This window comes from Heptranchias perlo, chromosome 6 (genome assembly GCF_035084215.1).
Source record: "Heptranchias perlo isolate sHepPer1 chromosome 6, sHepPer1.hap1, whole genome shotgun sequence".
NCBI lineage: Eukaryota > Metazoa > Chordata > Chondrichthyes > Hexanchiformes > Hexanchidae > Heptranchias > Heptranchias perlo.
This window is the reverse complement of record NC_090330.1, coordinates 58,533,468-58,554,782: the sequence shown is the minus strand read 5'-3', so window position 1 is coordinate 58,554,782 and position 21,315 is coordinate 58,533,468. Positions and strand designations below refer to the sequence as shown.

At 43.2% G+C, this 21,315-nt stretch overlaps 2 protein-coding genes and 1 long non-coding RNA gene across 9 annotated transcripts in view; 2 read left to right on the top strand and 1 right to left on the bottom strand.

Annotated features, from left to right (window-relative positions):
• The first annotated feature begins 3,641 nt into the window (after positions 1-3,641).
• Positions 3,642-10,627, top strand: LOC137323019 (uncharacterized). Its single transcript, XR_010963275.1, has 2 exons — positions 3,642-3,694; positions 9,392-10,627. It is a non-coding gene; the product is annotated as an uncharacterized lncRNA (long non-coding RNA).
• On the bottom strand, positions 7,273-16,892 carry ankrd49 (ankyrin repeat domain 49). 3 transcript variants are annotated; one of them, XM_067986357.1, is made up of 3 exons: positions 16,665-16,892; positions 14,122-14,460; positions 7,273-9,742 (listed from the first exon to the last, which is right to left on the bottom strand). In XM_067986357.1, exons 2-3 carry the CDS (start codon positions 14,452-14,454, stop codon positions 9,278-9,280), a joined length of 798 nt encoding a protein of 265 aa, XP_067842458.1. In that variant the 5' UTR covers positions 14,455-14,460; positions 16,665-16,892; the 3' UTR covers positions 7,273-9,277. The 3 variants fall into 3 exon arrangements, with proteins under 3 accessions (XP_067842458.1, XP_067842461.1, XP_067842460.1); XM_067986360.1 differs by lacking the exon at positions 16,665-16,892 and adding an exon at positions 16,603-16,640; XM_067986359.1 differs by lacking the exon at positions 16,665-16,892 and adding an exon at positions 14,558-14,916.
• The window catches only part of mre11a (MRE11 homolog A, double strand break repair nuclease), a 66,305-nt gene continuing 61,701 nt past the window's right edge, over positions 16,712-21,315 (top strand). For 2 of the 5 annotated variants that reach the window (XM_067986355.1, XM_067986351.1), the window contains exons 1-3: positions 16,712-16,886; positions 17,245-17,341; positions 18,042-18,174. In XM_067986355.1, coding sequence (XP_067842456.1) covers positions 17,322-17,341; positions 18,042-18,174 — 153 coding nt within the window. In that variant the 5' untranslated portion in view covers positions 16,712-16,886; positions 17,245-17,321. Of the gene's footprint in view, positions 16,887-16,950; positions 16,968-17,244; positions 17,342-18,041; positions 18,175-21,315 lie in introns of those variants that run through there. The other 3 variants (XM_067986352.1, XM_067986353.1, XM_067986354.1) reach the window with 3 other exon arrangements.

Sequence of the window (21,315 nt, the reverse complement as noted above, 5' to 3'; positions counted from 1 at the left end):
TTTGAATATAATCTACTTTCACTCTATTGGTACCTCCCCAGTGTCCAATAAATCCCTCATGATTGTCAATGCCTCACAAATCTCATTCTTAGTCTCTCTTAACATTCTGGGATAAATATAATCTACAGTCAATCACTGGGGAATTGTTTGTTTTAAGTCCTTTTGGCTTGTCTAGGACTTCTACTTCATTTAGATTGAAGTACTGAATTTTGCCATGGTACTTATTTGAGAAGGCATGTTGTTTGTGTCTTCCCTTGTGGATACTTTGAGGAAGTAATCATTCAGAATATTTACTATTTCACAATCATTTTCAGGTTCAAGCCTGTTAATATTTTCAACTCTTATCTGACAACCCTTTTGCTTTTGTAGGATTGAAATAATTTTTTATTGTTAAGTTTTAGTTCTGCAGCTATGCTTTTTTCTAGGTTTCTCTTTGCCCCTCTAATCATCGTTTTGAATGTTTCTCCATGTTCTTATATTCATCCCAGTGGACCCCTTCCCCATTAAGCTTTCAAGATTTATAGATGTATTTTTTTCTCTTTATTTCACTTTTAATTTACTTGTTAATCCATTTAGGGTCACACTTGTTTATTTTGAACTTGCCAATCTTGCATTTTCTTGCATGCTCATGGGTATGGTAGTATGGTAGTTATGTTATTGGGCTAGTAATCCAGAGTCATGAGTTCAAATCCCGCCACAGCAGATGGGGAATTTAAATTCAATTAATTAAATAAAACCCGGAAACCGTAATGGTGGCCATGAAACTACCGGGTTGTTGTAAAAATCCATCTGGTTCACTAATGCCCTTTAGGGAAGAAAACCTGTCGTCCGTACCCGATCTGGCCTAAATGTGACTCCAGACCTACAGCATATGTGGTTGATTCTTAATCGCCCTCTGAAATGGCCCGCTCAGTTGTATAATCTCACTACAAAAAGTCATAATAAGAATAAAACTGAGGACACCATCCAACGTGTTGTGTGGCACTACTGTGCTTAATGGGATAAATTCAGAACAGATCTAGCAGCTCAAAACTGGGCATCCATGAGGTGCTGTGGGCCATCAGCAGCACTGTGGGAGAACCTTCACCACATGGACTGCAGTGGTTCAAGAAGGCGGCTCACCACCACCTTCTGAAGGGCAATTAGGGATGGGCAATAAATGCTGGCCTTGCCAGCGACGCCCACATCCCATGAACGAATAAAAAAAACTATTCCATGGGATCAACCCTGGCTCAATGAGGAGTGTGGAAGAGCATGCCAAGAGCAACACAGGAGTACCTAAAATGAGGTGCCAACCTGGTGCATGCCAGGAGCAACACAGGACTACATGCATGCTAAACAGCAGAAGAAACATGCTATAGACAGAGCTAAGCGATTCCACAACCAACGGATCAGATCAAAGCTCTGCAGTCCTGCCACATCCAGTCGTGAATGGTGGTGGACAATTAAAGAACTAACGGGAGGAGGAGGCTCTGTGAACATCCTCATCCTCAATAATGGCAGATTCCAGCACGTCAGTGCAAAAGACAAGGCTGAAGCATTTGCAACCATCTTCAGCCAGAAGTGCTGAGTGGATGATCCATCTCGGCCTCCTCCCGATATCCCCACCATCACAGAAGCCAATCTTCAGCCAATTCGATTCACTACACGTGATATTAAGAAACGGCTGAGTGCACTGGATACAACAAAGGTAATGAGCCCCGACAACATCCTGGCTGTAGTGCTGAAGACTTGTGCTCCAGAACTAGCCACGCCTCTAGCCAAACTGTTCCACTACAGCTACAACACTGGCATCTACCTAGTGTCCTAAGCCCAGCCATCTTCAGCTGCTTCATCAATGACCTTCCATCCATCAAGGTCAGAAATGGGGATGTTCGCTGATGATTGCAATCCCTCAGATAATGAAGCAGTCTGAGCCCACATGCAGCAAGACCTGGACAACATCCAGGCTTGGGCTGATAAGTAGTAAGTAACATTCACGCCAGACAAGTGCCAGGCAATGACCATCTCCATCAAGAGAGAGTCGAACCACCTCCCCTTGACATTACCATCGCTGAATCCCCCACCATCAACATCCTGGAGGTCACCGTTGACCAGAAACTTAACTGGACCAGACATATAAATACTGTGGCTACAAGAGCAGGTCAGAGGCTGGGTATTCTGCGGCGAGTGACTCACCTCCTGACTCCCCAAAGCCTTTCCACCATCTACTTGCCTGGATGAGTGCAGCTCCAACAACACTCAAGAAGCTCGACACCATCCAGGACAAAGCAGCCTGCTTGATTGGCACCCCATCCACCATCCTAAACATTCACTCCCTTCACCACTGGCACACTGTGGCTGCAGTGTGTACCATCTACAAGATGCACTGCAGCAACTCGCCAAGGCTTCTTCGACAGCACCTCCCAAACCCGCGACCTCTACCACCTAGAAGGACAAGAGCAGCAGGTACATGGGAACAACACCAACTGCATGTTCCCCTCCAAGTCACACACTATCCCGACTTGGAATTATATCGCTGTTCCTTCATTGTCGCTGGATCAAAATCCTGGAACTCCCTTCCTAACAGCACTGTGGGAGAACCTTCACCACACAGACTGCAGCGGTTCAAGAAGGTGGTTCACCACCAGCTTCTCAAGGGCAATTAGGGATGGGCAATAAATGCCGGCCTCGCCATCGACGCCCACATCCCATGAACTAATAAATTTTTTAAAAGCCTGCTTGATTGGCACCCCATCCACCACCCTACACATTCACTCCCTTCACCACCAGTGCACCGTGACTGCCGTGTGTACCATCTACAGGATGCACTGCAGAACTCACCAAGGCTTCTTCGACAGCACCTCCCAAACCCGCGACCTCTACCGCCTAGAAGGACAAGGGCAGCCGGCACATGGGAACAACACCAACTGCACGTTCCCCTTCAAGTCACACACTTGGAAATATATCGCCGTTCCTTCATCATCGCTGGGTCAAAATCTTGGAACTCCCTACCTAACAGCACTGTGGGAGAACCTTCACCACACGGACTGCACCGGTTCAAGAAGGCGGCTCACCACCACCTTTTCAAGGTCAATTAGGGATGGGCAATAAATGCTGGCCTTGCCAGCGATGCCCACATCCCATGAATGATTTTTAAAAAAATCATGCACAGCAGCAGACTTCATGCAAGGGGAATATCTCCCCTTTTGTGTTGCTTTTGGCTAACACTGTTCACTCTAAAGTTGTCCTGCATCCCCAGGCCAGACCATCCCTACCCACAACTGAAATCTACCTAATCCCGCCAGGATCCCTCTGCCAACCACCACCTGTACCTCCCAACAACTGGAACCCATCTCCCACCAACAAAAGACAGGGAGGGAAGGTAAAACTATAAAAGATAGAAAGAAGAGCACAGAAAGAACTACAAAACAAGACTTAAAAAGTAATACACAATCACAGAAAAGACACAGATGACCAGCAACACAAAGACATCGGAGGCACTAGGGACATGATTTTTACTTGGAACCGGGAACTGAGCGGGTGGGTGGATTTTCATGTGGGAAACCGAAAGTGAAGTGATTGCGTCAGAATCTGCGATTGCAACCCAACTGAAGGTAATTATTTTTGCTTCCTGGGTTCCTGCGCGTCAGCCAGCCGGATTGACAGGCTGGCTGCCTGTTGGGAGGGAAAGCAGTCGGGGAGCGGATGGCAGGTATGTTTGAGATCGGGGGTTGGCCTTCGGGGGCGGGTCTCAGGGTGAATGTTGGTGTGGTTGGGGGTGAATGAGAGTTTGTGATCCTATGCCAGAATTTCTGCTCAGTGGTGGGGAGAAGGTTTGTTGTCGTATCCTGGAATTTCTGCTATGTGTTTCTAGTCCTTTCCTGTGGGAATGCATTTGGGCTTGTGGTCGTTTTTTGGGGGGGTTGTTCTCGGATTTATGCTCATTGTCTTAGTTCCTAATTTTTGCTCAGTGGGTGGGGTTTGATTTGTTTTTTGTTTGCTCAGCTGAGTGGGGCCCATGTTTATTATTCTACTGGGGGATGTAGAAAGTGATACAATGGTGGTGCTGCAGGGGAGAGATTTATTTTCATTGGTTGCAGTTTTTGCTACTTGATCTCCAATGGCATTGCACATGGGCAGTCAAAACCAGTGAAACTTTTCAAGTCAACCAAGGGAGATATTTGAACCAAGACAAGGAGTGGAGAGGATGAGAACAGTGAAGGCAGACTGAGCGAAGGGGAGAGGAAAGGTAGGGAAGAGGCAGCGAGGGGGCGGAACGGGGAGGGGAGTGTGTATAGGGGGTGAGGTCTGGGGACGGGTGGGGTGAGGGAGAGGAGGATGGTAAGGGAGAGGAGAGAGGGAAAATGAAAGAGCGGAGGAATAGAGAGGTTGCAGGAGAGGAGAGAGATGGTGGTGAGGTGGAGGAGGATAGAAGCAGGTGAGGGGGAGAAAGGGACGAGTGAGGGAAGGGGCAATGAGGCAGGTGCTTGAGATTTGTCTGATTTCCGGTTGGGTTGTCTTGGTGCTTCCCAAGAGCTCAGCAACAAGCCCGATTGGTAATTTCCTCAGCAGGTTGGAAGTTTGCCGAGCTTTTTGCAGGACGCGTACACCCGCTGCCAGCCACAAGTGTAATTCAAGTAGATTCGTTAACAAACTTTTTCAATCATTTTTGGTTGGCTTCTGTGTTTCATATTATTTGGGATTCGTTCTTTGAGGTTGCCTATTGCTTTGAGGATTCTGCTGTTGATTCTGTGTGTTTCCACCGTTCTGGATGTCCACGGACGTCTACTCTTTGTACACATCTTGCTGCATTTTTAAGGTACTCTACACTTCCTTATGTTTACAAACATTAGGTTTTTCATTACTGACCGGATATTGGTGGGGAGAAGCCAGCAGACAACATATACCAATATTAAACACGAGAAAACCTGCAACCAACATACTGAAGTTGAGCAGGGAGTCAATGGGAGTCACCAGCATCTTGCACCCACTGCAGTACATGCCGGTCTGCATTGAGGCTGCACGGGGAAGAGAGCATGAAGAGCTGGCTCCAGATACAGGCCAGGAATAAGGAACGTTTACCAGGGTGAGCAGGAGAGAAGCAATTTATTGATCAGTGCAATATAAGTAACATTCATATTTTGAACTTCCTAACAGCACCATCACTAGCATTAGCATTAAAAGATGAAAAGCATAATGGATGTCCCTGGCAGTTATTTTCTGCTGGATATGAGAAATGCGGTGGATTCAATCAAAGGGCCTGTCGGCCGCTGTTGAGAGATGACTTAGGTGAGGAGAAAGGACTTCTGAAACTCTGGTGTGGAATGTAGATCTTTTAGAGCAGATATGACAGGGAAGGAGAAAATTAGAGAAAGGGATGAAGTATTTACCGGAAGTGGGGTGAGAAGAAACACAATCCAATTAGTTGTGGGAGTCTGAGCTTGTAATAAAATATCTGTGGAAAGCCTATTGCCAAAGATGGAGAGAAAGAATGCCAGAAAAAGAAGGGAAGAGATGGACCACACAAAGGTAAAGAATGGATGAAGATTGGAAACAAATTTATAGTGCTATAATTTATATTAGTAAAAGAGCCAAGTGCTTATAAAATGTTATGATTCTTTCAAGTAACTTGACCTGCAAAATATTCCGATATTTCAGATTTTGTCATCATTCTTAAAAATATAAGCTTGTGCACATACCCAAGATTGATTCAGGATGTTAACAATTGGTTATTTTCTGAATATTTAACTTAATTGAATGATTGCTGGAAGAATGACTAGAGACCCAACACAAAGACTGAGAGACCAGCTGCAATACCTGAGCTGTTATTTATGTGTCAGTCAAAGGTTTAAAGGGCCAAATCAACTTCGGCTGCATCTCGACTCTGTTTCAAGGGCGAGATTCAGAAGCCATGGGAAACCCGTGCAGGTGAAGTAAAATTCGTTTCAGGTTCAGAATCAACCAAAAATTACCTACCTCAAGTATTTCAAGTAGGTAAATTGCCCCGTTAACGATCCACCCGATGGCATTAATTGGGGACGCGACTTCCGGGTTTCAGCTATGTGCGCGCATCCAAACACACCCACGTTAAACCCGGAAGTGGGTGTGTTGGAGCCGCGTTGGAAAAAACTTTTATTTTAACCTCCCACCCACCCCCAACCAGCCCTTTCTTTGGGATTAAAATTATCCCCAGGTCACAGATCATATTCTGCAACTTACCGTTCGCAATACCATAGCACACCCACTTGTTCAAAAAAAAACTTAATTAGATTTATCTATTGAAATTCAAAATAGTACCCCCAATTCAAATCTTCCCAAGCCAACGCCCTACCCCTTGCCAACCCACCCTATCCAGACTTCTTCCCCAACCTAGTTTGAACAATGCCATGACACACATAAATGGATTATCAGCAAATCTCCATTGGCAAGTCAGAGGTTACACTTTTGCAAGGTGGAGGGTGCGGTGCTAAGGTGTGGAAGAGGGGGAGAACTACACCTTTCCATTAAAGATATTGTTAGGAAACTTGTAAGGGGTCTCCCAGAAACAGTGAAATAAGTGTTTATTTATTGGTGACAAACAAGAAGGTCATGCAATTGTACCATTTTTATAATATACCGGTAGATCTTCTGTGACATTGCTTAAAGTGAGGCAAAGGATAAAATGTTTTATAACAGATGTTTACACATTTATGTAATGTATTATATAAAAGTTTAATTGAAAAGCTACTTAAATTCACTGTCTGGATTGTATTTAAACCATTTTGAAAAATATACAAAGAATTATAGACAGATACAGCTTTCCCATTTTGAAATTTAAGTGGGGTCTTTCACACACACACACACACACGCACATAGAATTTCTATGGAGGTTTTCCCGATCTCCTGGCAGAAATCCTGAAGAAATGGCATAAACGGCTGTTTCTCTGGGGTTTCTGCTGATCTTCCACCAAGGTTACAGAGGAGATCGGAAGATAGGAGCCAGTTAAATGCAACAAAGAGAAAACAATGGTCAATGAGAAAAAGGCAGATTTTAAAAAATGGAATGACACAAATTAGCATTCCTGCAACTCTTTCCCAATCAGATTTATTCAGCTAGGTAAGCAATTTTTGCACCAACCTCATTATCAACTTTGGTGCCAACAGTTACTGTTATAAATATATAGCTGAATTTAAAATTAATATTATGCAGCTCTAACCTCTTGATAAAAATTTGTATTACATCAACTGTAACCATGAAATACGGTGCAGACGTTTTTTTTGCTCGTGTGAAATGATTAGGAACATAGTCTGTTTCGACAGCCAAATGCCTTTATGATGTAGGATGTGACAGAGAACGGTACTTTATACATATTTCATTGTGCATGGCAACACCACCAGTAGTTTAATAACACTGCATTATTTTTCCAAGCAGCACTTAGATGCACAAATCATCCATTAACAATGCCTTCACGGCACTTAGTCCGAAATTGAAGCTGTCTCCATACACAAAACAAATTCAGGTTATCATATTCTAGCAGCATGCAAACAGCATGTGGCTGTGGCTCCTAAAAGTTTAATTATATCCATTACATCAATGGACTGTTTTGAAAAGGGACAAATTCAGACTATAATCGCAGAAAATGCTACAAAACATATATTCAAAGTGGAAAAGAGCATATGGGCAGTTTGTAAATTTACAAATGGTACTTCACTGAAGACTAGCACACAGGATGATGCATTAGGGGCACAATGTCCTTGCGCTGTACTTGATCATGAAGCAAGAAATATTTTATCATGGACGTGTCAGATTCCACACTAACCCACTGGTGTTCTGCCACTGATAATATGAGTTAAGCATCAGTAGCTGTGGGAAGCTGTCTCAACAAAATGAAAGTCCTGTTGCAAGGTCCATGTATAAACTACTGCAGCAGGACATATATGAAGTATATTAAAGCAGATGAAATATAATAGGCACAAAGTTATGAGTTTATGAGTGCAGGAAACTCATGATTTTGTACCCATTATATTTGATCCTGTATGACAATTTCTAGTTGAGCATTATTTGAGCTAAAAAAAAATCAAAATAAGTTACATAAGTGTAATATGCTGCTCTTGCTGATCACTTTATAATGTTTTATCTGCAGGTACTGAAAGTGGTTGGGTACTATAAAGTGGGGGAAATAGGATTCAGATTAAGTTGAATTTTTTTATAAATTATCTGTACGTAGGTGTGTTCTGAATGCTGGGATTTTTGTGATAGGATGGAAGAGTTTATGGTTGCATTTAAGATGGTTAAAGAAAAACTGTGAAGTTAGGGAAGAGATTTCCATCTCGTGCATATGCTAGTTGGAAAATGATGTTGCAGTAGCTGTTGCGGGTCTGTCACTGCTGCTATAAACAATTTTGCAAAAAAACAATCCTCAAATCAAGGTCCAGGAACTAATTTTAATTTATTTTTCTGAGATACTCGAGTCTTCAGACGCATTTTTGAACACATCTAGTATCGGGATGGTGGTGGTGGGCGGGGTGAACTATCAGTTTTATTAATGAAACTTTGCTATTGACGTTCTGATAGCACTTTGATTGTTGGCATCCAGTGACAATCTTGTTTTTCAGCTTTTGAGAAAATACTCTGTCAAATTCATGCTAGATTTTTCAAACAAATCTGGTTAAATGCGGCAACATTTGACCAATAAAATGGCATCAAAAAACTTAAAGTAGCCTTCCTAATCAAAGATGACAAGAGATTTTAAATTATCCAAATTATGGCAGGTAGCTGTTAACATTCAATTTATTTCACAACAGTGACTAGACTTCAAAAGTACTTCATTGGCTGTAAAGCGCTGTGAGATGGCTAGAGGACATGAAAGACAATGTATATCAACCCCAACTTCTAAAGTGCATCAATGTGAACATTTTTTGGTACCCAGCAACCAGCAGCCCTTAAAGTCTCTCCCTTTCTATCTCTGGGAAATGGAGTAAGATTGTAAATATTAGAAAACACTTGGCTGCATTTTCCTCAACCCATCACAACAACAAATGGCAAACCTGATGGATTACAAATATCCTTTTTTTCCCCCCTTCACCAATGGGCTTTTTAAAAAAAAATAGATTAATATGCCCAATTTTTGTGTAAATCACAAGATTAGCTATTTCAGTACCAACAAAGAGTGAAGCAGACATACTGCTTCTTTAAGCTTCCGGATGTATCCCTAATTTCTAAACCAAGTATGTTTTCCACCCATTAATAAACAACTATAAGTTTTGGTGTTTAGGTGAATGCTCATATGACTGTATCACAGTACATTAAACTGGATCATTGTGACTCAGGTACAGAATTTGTGCAGTGTTCTGTAATTTCAAAGAGATAGTAGTGTTTGTTTGTTCTCCAAGCAATATCATACGCTGTCTCACCCAAATTATTTTTCAGATCCGAATTGATGTAGCGATTCATTAATAACAATTCAATGGTTTCCTTGGTGTCTTTACTTCCTGAAGCAAGATGCAATGCAGTCTGCAAACCATTGGTCTGGGCATTGATGTCTGCCTCATGCTGTAGAAGAAATGAAGCTATCGCTGCATTGTTCCATTTACAAGCACTGTGCAAAGGTGTCCAGCCATCTACAGTACGAGCATGCACATCTGCTCCATGAGCTATCAGCTTGCGAACAACCTCTATATGACCACTGTAGGCAGCCCTATGAAGTGGTGTGTACTGGTCATCATCTTTAACACCAACTAGACTTGGATTTTCAGAGAGAAGTCTGCTTACTATTGAAACCTACAATGAAGATAACAAGAAGAAAAACAGTACAATTTTAACATTTGTTATGTCACATATATAGACTTGTTAGTGATCGCCTATTTGTTGCTTATTTATGAAAGCAGCACATTCTTTGACTAATGAGGCCATCTTGTATATCATGGAATGTGTGAACATTCACAGCTATTGACAACAGCCTTTTACACTGCCTTCCTGAATATAAACATTTTCTAAGTTACCATTACTAAATATTTGCTATAAGATTACCAATTTTTTTTATATATATATATGAGAATCCCTACGTGGTCAGTTTTTAGTAAAATATTAAAATGTCTACGTGGCAAAGAAGCAGAATGCAAAATGGTTAGAAAGGGTTAATTAGTTAGTAACTGAGATTGGTACAAGTGGCCTGGCCCTCCTGCTGGGCCATATGTTTGCTTAGTCAGCAGGCCTGCATTGTCTTATCAATGATAGGTCTTTGATGTGAGTCAAGGACTGGTCTGAATGTCTCCATGTTTATGGCAGATCAATATAGGGAACGAGCTTAGCCAAAGTTGAAAGACATTCCAGGTTGGGAGATAAGGAACAGAAGGGACAGGGAAGAACATTCTAAGTTGGAAAGTGAGGAAGTTATCCCCTTTGATGTCTAACAGCAGCATGATCAGCACATGATTATTTATGATTGGCCGGAAATAATGTAACCTCGCATGGCAACCTATGCCCGGCTTATGATTGGTGTTGACCCTCGTTAAGTATGTTCCAACCCTATTGATTTGTATAAAAACGTGTGGATTTCTGTATGTTTTTGTTCTTGCTCTGCCAGCATAGAGGGACTCTATCAGGAGTCCAAATCAATGCTGCAGACTAAGAACCCTGCTATTAAAGTTGTGCTGAATTTTAAAATGTATTCGACTTCAGTTATTACTGAACCAGACTGAGGGGAAAGAATCCGGATCGTCATATATATATATATATATATGTGTATCACACACACCCATGCTGCACTTAAAAACGAATATGTGATGGCAAAAAGGAACAGCAGAAAAATAAATTATTGAGTGAATCAGGCCTCCATCGATACTTTTGGGATTTGAGATTGGCAGGATATTGATAATGGTATGCCTTACAAATTTGCACGGAGTCCTTGTTTTCTATTCATATAAATGATATGGACATGACGCCAAGAGGAACAATTTAGAAGTTTGTTGGAGATAACAAATTACAGGGCATAGTAAACCGTAAGGATTAATGCAGATCACAGGTGGGTGCAGTTAGTGGAGTGGGCAGATATGTGGAAGAGGCAGTTCAATCGAGAAATATGAAGCAGTGCACACTGTGATAAAGAATAGTGAAACAAAAATACTCAAAATGATAAGATCCTTGAGTGGAAGAACAGATAGATCTGGAGGTGCAGATATATAATCTAAAGGTGGGAGTGCAGTTAGTAAAAGTCATTAAAAGGCAAACGGGTTTCTGGGTTTTATTCAAAGAGGCAGTGAATATAAAAACAAGGAAGTGATATTGAATTTGAGCAAGGCATTGGTTTGGCCACAGTTGGAGTACTGCATGTCATCATTTTGGGCATCACATTATAGAAAGACTAACAGATTCATGGAAAGGGTAAAGTGAAGTTTTACTAGAATAATACCAGGAATGAGATATTACAGTTAAGAAGAAAGGTTGGAAAATTGTGTTTTTTTTACTGGAACAGAGGAGATTAAGGAGAGGATCTAAGAAAGAAGAAATAACTTAAATCTAGATAGTACCTTATCACATCCTCAGGACCTCCTAAAGTGTTCCACAACCAATGAAGTACTTTTGAAGTGCAATCATTGTTATGTAGGCAAACTAATAGAGGATTTCAAAATTATAGAAGATTTTGAGAGGGTAAATGGGTAATAAGGGGGTATAGACTGAGGATTATCATTAGAAGAGAAGGGAAAACTAATTTTTTTTTACATAAAGAAAGTTATAGGAACATGGAATCCTTTAACCACAAGTAGATAGTGAGGCAGAGACTAGAACATCACTTAAAAAGGAATTGGAAAAATATTTTTAAAGGACGAATATAAAAGGATACGGGGAAAGGGAAGAGAAATGAGACAAGAGTAGATCATTTCAGTTGAAGAGCTAGCATGTGCACATACTCGATGGCCCAGTTAGCCTCCTTCTGCACTGTATTTATGTGTCCATGGTAGTTTGGTGTTATTTTGCGTTCAAACACCAAGTGTTGTTTTGCATTCTTTATTCAAATCACCTCCCCACCAGTTATTTCTCCTCTTTTGAAGCTGCTTAGCCACATATCTTCTTCCTCCAGATGGGAAAGAACTGGTGGACTGAATCACAGAAAAACACTTCTACAAGTAGCAGCTGGTTTCACTTCTCCCAATAGAATAAAGTGCTATATCAAGCACCCTAGTGAAGATCTTGAGACAAATGATACATATTTTTATTCTACTCTTCAAAATCTAAACACTCTGCTGTCCAAAAGAATGGATGCAGTCTCTGTCCTTAATGTACAGCGCGAGGACATTGTGAATGAGATGCCACTATGGGCAGCACAGAAATAAAAAACCCGATTCAATTCAGTAAACCATCCATGTAAAAAAATGCACATTTTTTAAAAAAGAGTAATTTATTTTGATGTATTTAGATAATAATAATCATGGGAATATCAAACTTTTCAAAGCGTGACACAGAGATTTTGTGCAAAGGGAATGGTAAACATACATCAGTTTAAAGCATGTAGTACAGGTAAACTATTGTTTCCTGACATTCAAGACTTTTCTCTCATTAAAACTTTGTTTTCCTTCCTTTCCTCCCCTCAACTGCTCTCCCAAAGGCAGCGACATGTTGCGGTACTGTTCCATAGGTGTTTGCAGACCTATGGTACCTTTTCAGTCTAGGTATTCGTCTGAAGTTTCAGTGGGGATTCTCCGATAGAAGATTGGCAGAACCAGGGTTTCTGCTGATCTTCCACAAAAGTTATGGCAATTATTACGGATAATGATAAGAATTGAGAACCCTAATTTATGTTGTCGCACTTTCTTGGCCATTTCTGGCACTTCTGCTGTCCCATATGAGATCATTTAACTTAGCCTTGGCCAGGGATGGAACCTATAACTTTTCTGTTCTGTCTACTGTAACTGACCATTATACCACATGGTGCATTTACCCACCCAGCCATTAAGAAGCAATTAAGACTTTAAAAATATAATTTTTAGAATGAAAATGTCAGAATGTAATTTTAAATAGCACAAAATAATTCTAGTACTGAAACAATTTGTTAAATGAAAAAAAAAATTCATGTTTTAGGTTTTTCAGTTCCAAGTATACTGATGTACCAATGAGACATTCATTTGAATTTGTGATCCCCTACAAAAAGTATTCTTATCCGTATCAGTCTATCGTGGGGAAGGACTTCCCTATGGGGAGGGGGAGAAAAGAAAGATATGCAAAGATCTGGCTACAAGTCTCTCTTCTGTCTTGTTCAGGGAATTGGTTTCAAAAACCTCTGTAAATATATGCAGTGATTTCCAGTTTATTAATGTATTTGGACCTGATGACTCTTTAAATAATGAAGCAGTCCGTGCCTGCATGCAGCAAGACCTGGACAACATCCAGGCTTGGGCTGATAAATGGCAAGTAACATTCGCACCAGACAATGACCATCTCCAACAAGAGAGAGTCTAACCACCTCCCCTTGACATTCGCTGAATCCCCCACCATCAACATCCTGGGGGTCACAATTGACCAGAAACTTAACTGGACCAGCCACATAAATACTGTGGCTACAAGAGCAGGTCAGAGGCTGGGTATTCTGCGGTGAGTGACTCACCTCCTGACTCCCCAAAGCCTTTCCACCATCTACAAGGCACAAGTCAGGAGTGTGATGGAATACTCTCCACTTGCTAGGATGAGTGCAGCTCCAATAACACTCAAGAAGCTCAACACCAACCAGGACAAAGCAACCCGCTTGATAGGCACCCCATCCACCACTTTAAACATTGACTCCCTCCACCACCGGCGCAGTGTGGCTGCAGTGCGTACCATCTGAAAGATGCACTGCAGCAACTTGCCAAGGCTCCTTCGACCTCTATTACCTAGAAGGACGAGGGCAGCAGGCGCATGGGAACACACCTGCATGTTCCCCTCCGAATCACACACCATCCTTACTTGGGAAATGTATCACCATTCCTTCATCGTCACTGGGGTCAAAATCCTGGAACTCCCTTCCTAACAGCACTGTGGGCGTACTTTCACCACACAGACTGCAGTGGTTCAAGAAGGCGACTCACCACCACTTTCTCAAGGGCAATTAGCGATGCACACATCCCATGAACGAATAAAAAAAAATTTTGAAAACACAGTCATGGATAATCCTGTCTAGAACCTACCTGGTTTTTCTCAGATGCCCAGAGTAATAGACTTGTTGGGTCATTTTTCAACTCTATTTCTTTCTTTTTAAAATAAGCATCACTTTCAGCCTCCTCGTCTTCCTCATCAGACTCTCCTGGCCACATGCTATGCATTCCCATAGGTATCAGATGTCCATGTGTCTCTAACGAGTCCAGTTGATTGAAGTAATCTGGGAGGTCTGCCATCCCTTCAATGTTGCACTCCAGATTCTCATTTTCTTCAGATACAGTCTTGGTTTGATTTTCTTCTGAAGGCGTTGCAACAAATGACACCTTTTTCACTTTGGCATTATCTTTCTCTTGTCCATTCATCTTCCTCTGAAATACATCATCATTATCCTAATTAAATAATGGAGATTTAGCTTGAAAATATGAATTCACATTCAACAGTGTGACAGAACAATATATCATGTACCGAAATCCACAATTAGTACTGTCCCGTCCTGGACCAGAATCCATTTCCTTACACCTATTTGCGGCATTTCTTTACTTTTAAAGGCACTATATAAATGCAAGCTGTTGTTGTTGCTGAATATATCTTTGATGTCAATCCTACTCTATCGGAGGGAATGGGAAAACAGTAGCGGCCAGATTACATAAATAACATTCAGATGCAGTCCAGACAGATAGAAGGATATCTATATTCGCATATGCAGTAGCAGGCAAACAAAAAGCTCTACGTGGGTCTTGAATGATAAACTAAAAGTGTAACAAGCTGAATGGACTAAATGAGTTTTTCCACCTTGCCATATGCTTTTAGGGCAGCAAGACCTATCACTGACCTCAGCATTGCCCACATTACCCGCGCCCTGTCTCCGCCCATTACCCACGCCCTGTCTCCGCCCATTGCCCACATTACCCGTGCCCTGTCTCCGCCCATTGCCCACATTACCCGCGCCGTCTCCGCCCATTGCCCACATTACCCGCGCCTTCTCCACCCATTGTCCACATTACCCGTGCCCTGTCTCCGCCCATTGCCCATATTACCCGCGCCCTGTCTCCGCCCATTGCCCGTGCCCTGTCTCCGCCCATTGCCCACATTACCCGCGCCCTGTCTCCGCCCATTGCCCATATTACCCGTGCCCTGTCTCCGCCCATTGCCCACATTACCCACGCCCTGTCTCCGCCCATTGCCCACATTACCCGCGCCCTGTCTCCACCCATTGCCCACATTACCCGTGCCCTGTCTCTGCCCATTGCCCACATTACCCGCGCCCTGTCTCCGCCCATTGCCCACATTACCCGCGCCGTCTCCACCTATTGCCCACATTACCCGTGCCCTGTCTCTGCCCATTGCCCACATTACCCGCGCCGTCACCGCCGCCCATTTCCCACATTACCCGCGCCGTCTCCGCCGCCCATTTCCCACATTACCCGCGCCGTCTCCGCCCATTGCCCACATTACCTGCGCCGTCTCCGCCCATTGCCCGCACCGTCTCCGCCCATTGCCCACATTACCTGCGCCGTCTCCGCCGATTTGCCCGCGCCCTGCCTCCGCCCATTGCCCACATTACCCGCGCCCTGCCTCCGCCCATTGCCCACATTACCCGCGCCCTGTCTCCGCCCATTGCCCACATTACCCGCGCCCTGTCTCCGCCCATTGCCCACATTACCCGCGCCCTGTCTCCGCCCATTGCCCGCGCCCTGTCTCCGCCCATTGTCCACATTACCCGCGCCCTGTCTCCACCCATTGCCCACATTACCCGTGCCCTGTCTCTGCCCATTGCCCACATTACCCGTGCCCTGTCTCCGCCCATTGCCCACATTACCCGCGCCGTCTCCACCTATTGCCCACATTACCCGTGCCCTGTCTCTGCCCATTGCCCACATTACCCGCGCCGTCTCCGCCGCCCATTTCCCACATTACCCGCGCCGTCTCCGCCGCCCATTTCCCACATTACCCGCGCCGTCTCCGCCCATTGCCCACATTACCTGCGCCGTCTCCGCCCATTGCCCGCACCGTCTCCGCCCATTGCCCACATTACCTGCGCCGTCTCCGCCGATTTGCCCGCGCCCTGCCTCCGCCCATTGCCCACATTACCTGCGCCGTCTCCGCCGATTTGCCCGCGCCCTGCCTCCGCCCATTGCCCACATTACCCGCGCCCTGCCTCCGCCCATTGCCCACATTACCCGCGCCCTGTCTCCGCCCATTGCCCACATTACCCGCGCCCTGCCTCCGCCCATTGCCCACATTACCCGCGCTCTTTCTCCGCCCATTGCCCACATTACCCGCGCCCTGCCTCCGCCCATTGCCCACATTACCCGTGCCCTGCCTCCGCCCATTGCCCACATTACCCGCGCCCTGTCTCCGCCCATTGCCCACATTACCCGCGCTCTTTCTCCGCCCATTGCCCACATTACCCGCGCCCTGCCTCCGCCCATTGCCCACATTACCCGTGCCCTGTCTCCGCCCATTGCCCACATTACCCGCGCCCTGTCTCCGCCCATTGCCCACATTACCCGCTCTTTCTCCGCCCATTGCCCACATTACCCGCTCTTTCTCCGCCCATTGCCCACATTACCCGCTCTTTCTCCGCCGATCGCCGCGCTTCCTCCGTCGATTATGTTTCCGGGTTAACCCAGAAGCCGAGGCCCTCCCTCTCCGCGCGGTTCCTTCTTGTCGCGGGGAGATTTGCACAGAATTGATCCCGTGTCCCGGGGTGAACGAAGAGGATTAAAAAACAGCAATAAATGGCCGAGTCAGTCAGTGTGGACCGGATGTAAAATCCCTGCGAGTTACTGATGTAAAAACATTGATCGACAGCATGTGGTGCGCGGGGGGCGGGGGGAGAGTGTGGTGTTTGCGGGAGCGGAGCGTGCAGCGGGTGCGGGTGCGGGTGCTGTGTTTGCGGGTGCGGGTGCGGGTGCTGTGTTTGCGGGTGCGGGTGCGGGTGCTGTGTTTGCGGGTGTTTGTGCGGGGGGAGTTTGTAGGGAGCATTTGCCGTGGGGGGAGTGTTTGCGAAGGATGCAAGGTGCGGCTGTAAAATGCACCGAATCTCAATATGGAGCATTATAGGCGGCAGAAAGTGCAAGCATTTTATTCCTCAGTGCACCGCTGGCTGTTATTACTTTCACTCAACTTTGTGTTCCATTTTTTTCCAGAAATCCAGCCCTGTTTCTAGGTCTGTGAAAACTTTACAAATCGAGTGCGTTTGTTTACTTTTTAACAGTTTGACAAGATGAGTGCTGGAAATGCAGTGTAAGTTATGGAGAAGAGTATTGCTCAGTGTGAATTTGAGCATTTAGTTTAGTTTTTTTTTGTCCGTTTCAAATTTTGGAAAGTCTGTCACTTGAGTTGTGAGGGTGGTTAAGGGGATTTACTGGCCTCGATTGCTCCTTGAACAGCAGTTGCTTCACTGTGGCAAACACCTGGTACTGTCATTTTTCCAGTTCTGATAACCACACCATGTGGTCTCTAAGAATAAGGTTGATGATCTGTGTGAATTTTAACGTCTATTTTCTGTACGCCTGTTACCTTCCAGGAACTGAATTGAGACTTCCCAGGCTTACTTACAGTTGGAATTGCCAGAGCCAGCTTAAGGGGAATCTGAATCCTGTGGTTGGAAGAGTGACTAACTGATGCTGTGTTGGCTAAATTTTAAAACCATTCACAGTTATCCTATTGATCATGCTAAGTTGTAAATTGCTGATCGACGTTTCGGGGCCCAGGGAGTGTAAAAGTAACTTATAAGCACACTTATAGCTCACCTTTCTCTTATCTGTGGCCCTCGGGACTCCTAAGAGGGAGGGAAAGGAAAATCAGTGCTAATCTTAGTCTCATATACCACATAATTAATTGTTCTAAATAACTGAGGCACATTATAAAGTGCCTCAATGTGTTAAAACATTCCTTGGATTTCTCTAATGTGAATTAATTCATTGTTTTGGAATTATTACAGTGATGATGAGAATACTTTAAAAATTTTGATTGCAACTGACATTCATCTTGGCTATTTGGAAAAGGATGCCATAAGGGGAAATGATACCCTTGTTACTTTCGATGAGATTTTAAGTCACGCGCAGGATAATGCGGTGAGTAGTAACATCCACAATGTTGCAGAATAGTGCCAGGTATTATTTTATGAGCTAATCATCATTGCATTTATAGCTCTGATTCAGAAATAAGTATAGTATAGTGTACACTGTGATTTCCCTGCAACAGTTTGAAATTAAACTTAATCGTGCAATTTTAGCCATGTCTTACAATTCAGTCTGAATTCCTATACAATCACAGGAGCCTGCAGTTTATTTGAAATTGAACAATTTTAACTATGGTTATTGCTATGATAATTAACTTTAAAATGTTGCTGGATGAATGTTTAGTTAAGATAATTAAACAACCAAAAAAAGGTTGATCACGTTAATAGGCATATTACTACAGACCACCTAATAGTGGAAGGGTGGTGGAGAAAGAAATATGTAGGTAGATCTATGAAATGAGTTTTTAAAAATCAAATAATAATCATGGGAGACTTCAACTGCCCCCCAAATAAACTAGCAAGAAGAGGTAGGGAAAGGGGAGTGGAGTTTTTACACTGTGTACATGACTCATTTCTTGCCCAGTATGTGAGAATCCCAATGAGAGGAATCACTGCTGGATCTAGTAATGGGAAATGAACAGGAGCAGACAAGAGAAGTGTAGGGGAACATCTAGGCAATAGTGATCATAACATAAAAAGGTTTGAAATAATGATTGAGAATGACCAAAGTGATTGGAAAAAAGCTAGTTTTGAGGGAATAAGAATGGAACTGGGGAAAAAAATTGACAGGCAAAAAAAGAGAATAGCAGTGGAAAGATTTAAAATGGTGATCAGTAGAGTTCAGGAGAATAATATTCCTCTTTTTTTTAAAAAGAGAATAAACTAGCCAATGATGAAACATCATGGATGAATTAAGAGATAAGGGCAAAATTGAATCTAAAGAAAAAGGCATACTCTAAGTACATAGACAATAAAGAGGATGACAAAAGGGACTACGAGGCGGTTAGGAAGATGTCAAAAAAACAATTAGGAATGCAAAGAGGAACTACAAAATTTAATTATCAAGGAATATAAAAAGAAATAGTAAAGTATTCTATAGACATGTAAATAACAAGAAAAATCAGAATAGGGATAGGGCCACTAAGGAATGCACACAATAAACTCACAGGTAACGACAGCGAAATGGCAGAAATATTGAATAGTTACTTTGCCTTTATATTTACCAGGGAGACTAACAAGGTGGGTATGACATTAGAAGAGATCAAAAAAGGTATAAAGACATTTAAAATAAAGGGGGGAGATAATTAATAAACTAATCAAACTTGGGGAGGATAAAACCCCTGGTCTGGATGGATTGCATTTGTGCATATTAAAAGGAGTTAGGGAAGAGGTAGCAGAGGCACTATTACATATATAGAAAAGGGAATAGTGCCAGGGTCTGGCGGACAGCTAATGTTGTTCCTAAATTTAAAAAGGGAGATAGAACAAGTCCAGGAAACTATAGACCAGTTAGCTTAACGTCGGTGGTAGGAAAGATATTGGAATCTAGAAAACAAAAATAGAATAGTCAGCATGGATTTCAGAAGGGAAAGTCATGCTTGACCAACCTTATTGAATTCTTTGAAGAAGTAACAAAAGAATAGACAAGAGTAATGTGGATGTAATTGGATTTTCAAAAGGCCTTCAATAAGTTACTGCATTGTAGACTCATGACTAAGATCAGAACATGGGGAATTAGGTAGCAGAATGGATAGCAAGCTGGCTACAAAACAGAGTAGGGGTTAAGGATAGCTACTCAGACTGGTAGTGTTCCACAGGGATCAGTGCTGGGACCACTGTTGTTCACAATTTATGGTTTACGATTTGGATTCGGAAGTACAATTTCAAAATTTGCGGGTGACACAAAATTGGGGGCTGTAGTTAATACAAAGGAAGAATGTGTTAAAATGCAAGAAGATGTTAATAAACATGCAGAATGGGCGTGTAATTGGCAAATGAATTTCAATGTGTGAAGTGGTGCATTTTGGTAGGAAGAATAAGGAGGCCATATATAGCTTGGATAATAGTCTAAATGGGATAGAGGAGCAAATGGATCTCGGAATACAGATACACAAATTACTCAAGGTAGTGACGCAGTTTAATAAGGCCATAAAAAGGCAAACCAAGCACCGGTGTTCCTTTCTAGAGCGATTGACTTGAAAAGCAAAGAAATTATGTTAAACTTGTATAGAACATTGGTTAGACCATGCTTGGAGTACTGTTCACAGTTCTGGCCTCTGTTATAAAAGGGATATAGAGGCAATAGAGAGTGCAAAAAAGATTCACAAGGATGATACCAGAACTGAGAGGATATACTTATCAGGAAAGACTAAACAGGCTGGGGCTCTTTTCTCTAGAAAAGAGAAGGCTGAGGGGTGACCTGATAGAGGTCTTTAAGATCATGAAAGGGTAAATGTAGAGAAAATGTTTTCGCTTGTGGGGAATCTAAATCTGGAGGTCATAAATATAAAATAGTCACTAATAAATCCAATGGGAAATTCAGGAGAAACTTCTTTAGCCAAAGAGTGATAAGAATCTGGAACGTGCTACCACAAGGAGTAGTTGAAGCAAATAGCATAGATACAATTAAGGGGAAGCTAGATATGCACATGAAGAAGAAAGGAATAGAAAGGTATGCTGATGGGTGTAGATGAAGTAGGGAAGGAGGAGGCTTGTATGAAGCATAAATGCCAGCGTAAGCCAGTTGGGCCGAATGGCTTGTTTCTGTGCTGTAGACTCAATGTAAGTTGCATTTATGTAGCTTTTATAGAGAAAAACATCCCAAGGTGTTTCACAAAGGTGTGAGGAAATGGATGCCGAACCACAGAAGGAGAGATTATGAAGGATACAAGTACAAAGAGTTCGGGCGAGCTGCAAGAGGCTACAGAAATGGGGAGCAGTGATATATTGGAAGGATTTAAAGTCTAGAATGGGAATCTTAAATTTGGCCACCGGTCACCTAGTGCCTCAATGTAGGTCAGCGAGGCTGAGGTGATAGGCAGGAATCACTAGATTTCGGATATGGCAGAGTTTTGGATGAGTTGGAGTTTGTGGAAGGTGGAGGATGGAAGGCCAGCAAGGAGTAATCGGTGGTTAAATTGGACAAGGCCACTAACCGGGCGCGGGAACCGCGATCCACGACTAACCTGCATCT